General features: G+C 40.2%; 1 protein-coding gene across 1 annotated transcript in view; it reads left to right on the top strand.

Annotated features, from left to right (window-relative positions):
* Window positions 1-2,179: 2,179 nt before the first annotated feature.
* AGBL1 (AGBL carboxypeptidase 1) overlaps window positions 2,180-3,765 on the top strand; it is a 1,441,949-nt gene continuing 1,440,363 nt past the window's right edge. The window contains exons 1-2 of the mRNA XM_007946116.2: window positions 2,180-2,245; window positions 3,119-3,182. Coding sequence (XP_007944307.2) covers window positions 2,180-2,245; window positions 3,119-3,182 — 130 coding nt within the window. The remainder of the gene's footprint in view (window positions 2,246-3,118; window positions 3,183-3,765) is intronic.

Raw genomic sequence — 3,765 nt, 5'->3', positions numbered from 1 at the left:
GAGGAGAGAAACCTATATCCTCCTTAAGCACTCTGCTGCCACACGCTTGAAATAAATGACATTTTCTCAGAAGGAACTGCAGAAGTGTGACTAATGTGTATGCTCACAACCTTGATGGCATATCTTATGTCCAGGCCTATATTTCCTCTGGCAGATACAAAAGAAAAATCCAAGACAGTGCTTGTTCTCAAGGAGCATAAGTAAATGGCTTTGTAATTAGGCAAGTGATTCTTTAGCTACAGAAATTAATTCGATAAAATGTACTGATTATCTATTAAAACTTGTTGTTTTGTTAGCTACTGTCTAGTTGGCCTCTGACTCATGGTGACTTCATACACAATGGAACAAAATGCTCCTAGGTCCCATACCATCCTCCAGATTGGTTGCAGACTGGACTATTGTGATCCGTAGGCTTTCATGGCCTTTTTTTTCTATAATCTTTTTTTTTTTTTTGAGGGTGTGTGGAAGTTTACAGAGCAAATTCATTTCCCATACAGCAGTTCACACATATTTTGTTTTATGGCATCGGTTGTAATCCCCATAATGTAACAGCTCTCTTCCCACTTCCTCCTTGTGGTTGCCTTTTCCCTGTGTCCTTCTTTCTTATGCATTCCTGCCCTATGAGCTATCTCCCTGTCAAATATTGCCCTTTTGATCTCCCATGGTTGATTGTTCTAAGGATTATACCTACCTGGTGTAAATGTCTATTGTGTGGCTGAATGCCATGAGTGTAAGTTCATTTCCAGGCCCAATGGGTGACTAGGGACCACAGTCTTGGGGATTTCACCAGTCTCCACCAGACCAATAACCCTGGTCTTTTTTTTAAATGATTTTGAGTTTTGTTTCACATTTTTCTCTCACTCTACCCAGGATCTCCTATTTTGATCCCTTTCTGAGTGGTTGACAGTGGTAGCTGGGAACCATCTAGTACTTCTGGTCTCAGGGTCTAGGCTGAGGTTTGCAAGGTCCGCTAGTCATTTGGACTAATTCTTTCCATCAGTCTTTGGTTTTCTACATTCTTTTTTGCTTTACATGAGGAGAGAACAACTGTTGCATGTTAGATGGCTGCTTCCAAACTTTTAAGACCCCAGTGACTACTCACCAAAGTGGGATGTAGAACAATGTTTTTGTGTAGTAGTGTATTTTGGCACTTGAGCTTGATGTCCCCCACAACCATGGTCCTGAGTCCATGGACCCAGTGACTCACTCTTTCAAGGTGGTTGGCTGTGGCTAAGAAGTTATCATAACTTTGCCCTGTTAGGTCTATTATATATATTCACTGGCCTGTTTTTGGAAGTAGATCACCAAGCTTTTCTTCCTAGTCTGTTTAGTCTAGAAGCTCCACTAAAACCTGTTCAGAATAATAGCAATATATAAGCCTCCATTGACAGATGGGTTGTGGCTACACAAGAGGATATTGGCTGGAAATCTGCACAGAAGGCAAAAAATCTACCACTGAACCATCAATGTCTTCTATTACACCTTAGGAGGTGGGAATAAGACCCAGTTCTTGTCCACAGAGAATTCACAATCTTCTTCACCAACTGCTTCATTCAATTGGTCATAGTCAATGCAATTCCATTCCCCAACGTCACCATGTTCTTCTATGCTCCCTCTGAGCACACAAGCCACAGTATGGCTGAAATACCTTATCCCCACTACCCCCTTTTTTTAGTTTCTTGGATTCATCGCTCAAGGTGTTGGCCTGGTTGGGTTAAATGCTCTTCCTCTTGATTTTCCTCCCAGCATCCAGGCCTACATTTTTCACAGCTCTTACCATTCCAAGTTGGAATCACCTTCCAGTTGTTCACCTCAGCCAGACCTGGAGTTTGAAGAAAGTGGATTGGGTTTTCATGAACTTGTATCCTCATATCCTCACTGTCTAGTCTGGTGGTTGGAACATAGCTGATTTCCAATGTTTATGGGATAGATACATGATTAATTGAATGAAAGGAAAATGAATCTGGATCATTTATTCTTCTCCAATCAATTTCTACTGTTTTAGTCTATTTCTTTCCCCTTTTTCTCATGTCTCTATTTCCTCTTTTATTTTTAATTTTCTTCTTAATCATTAAGCATTATTCATTATTAACTAGTGAATCTAGCATTTAAGAAGCTACACAATAGTTGCACAGCATTAGTCTTTATATTATACACCCTCCTTCTCTTCTCATAAAAGATGGGCTGTGCTAGGTATGGACCCAGATATGTCAGGGAAAACTATCTAAAAAGGTTATTTTCTTCTGTGAGCCATATTCATGTCCACAGTTTTAAAGAGCTGGTGTCCAACAAACTCCCTAGAATGACAGATCTGTTGCTGTGTTACCCCATGGCTCTGATTCCCACTTTTTGTAGACTAAGGAAGGGACATCTCCTTTGTCAGTCAGGGAAGTCTTTCTATCAGAGCATTTTAGTAGATTTCTGTCTGCCCTTTGTCCTCCATTTAAAAACAATCAATCCAAGCCTGAGATAATCTTTAAATGTTAAACCTTAAACCAAAAATATTCCCTTCAGTCTTCTTTAACCAATCAATAGTTGAGTTTAACTAGAAATAAATATCTGCTTCAAGCATGTGCTCTTTTCAGAACTATCTATGTGGGAACAAATTGACAACAGCAACTCAAATGGTTAGATAAGAAACTTAGGGAGAGGGACAATTCAGAAAAGGAGGGTAAGAATGGTTGCACAACTTAAAAAATGTAATCAATGTCACTGAATTGTACATGTAGAAACTATTGAATCGATATGTGTTCTATTTATATTCTTAACAAAAACAATAAACAATAAAATAAAATAAAAACAAAATAATCCAAGCCCACTAAAACAATTGTGAGAACTGTGCTACCTTGGTCCACAGAGTCCCTTTAATCTTATTGTTTTCATGTAAATCATCAGTGCTTAAGTTTTGCCCATTTTGCTGATGTTACTACATGATGAGTTCCAAAGAGGGGTCCTGAATACAGAGCCAGAGTCCCTTGGGACTGTTATATCTCAGAGACACTCCTCATTGTCATTATTTAAGAAAGATCACAATGCTGTAATTTCTTGTGGCTCTTTGACCAGGCTGCCTCTTCCCTCTTATATTCTTTAAAGATGTTTTCCTGTGTTCTCATTCCAGGGCTCCTCAGACAGAGAGTCCATCTTGAGCATCCTCCAGGTCCTTGGAGATCTGCTTTCTGTTGGTGAGTAGGTCCATGCTATCATCTTTTCATGTAGTAGAGATGGGGGCATGCTGGCTGTGAGTTTTCTCAAGAAACTGAGTGCTCTGGGGCTTTGATCTAGCTCAAGTTTCCTGTGAAAGAATTATCAAGCCAACTTCTTTTTTCCTGGAGCTTAATAAGACCTGAGAGTAAACTGGGCTGATTGTACTTTGGCTCCTTGATCTTATCACCCCCCACTACAGTGACCCAACCTTAGGAGGAAATTAGACTCTGGAGGCATTATTATATGGTTTCTCATCAATGAGGACAAAGACCTTCAGGGCCTGTGCCCAACTCTTCTCTTCTCCTCTCTTCAGTAAGAGCTAATTAATATTCAGTGGTTCTACCCCCTCTTCTTTCTCTGATCCCCTCCACTCTGGCCCCTTTAGAGGGCCAAGGTACTAACAGCTCTCTTTACATATGCCAAAATGGAGACAGAAATACATTAATGTAATACAGTTAATGACTAGGTTTGTTTTTTGGGGAGTCTAATGTAGCCTTCTAGGAGCTCTGGTAGCATAGTGGCTAAGACACTTGCCTGCTAACCAGACGGCTGGCGGTTCAA

This window comes from Orycteropus afer, unplaced genomic scaffold, assembly GCF_000298275.1.
Source record: "Orycteropus afer afer isolate SDZICR_OR568_19922 unplaced genomic scaffold, OryAfe1.0 scaffold00150, whole genome shotgun sequence".
NCBI lineage: Eukaryota > Metazoa > Chordata > Mammalia > Tubulidentata > Orycteropodidae > Orycteropus > Orycteropus afer.
The sequence above is the reverse complement of the archived record's forward strand: the minus strand, read 5'-3'. Positions and strand labels throughout refer to the sequence as shown.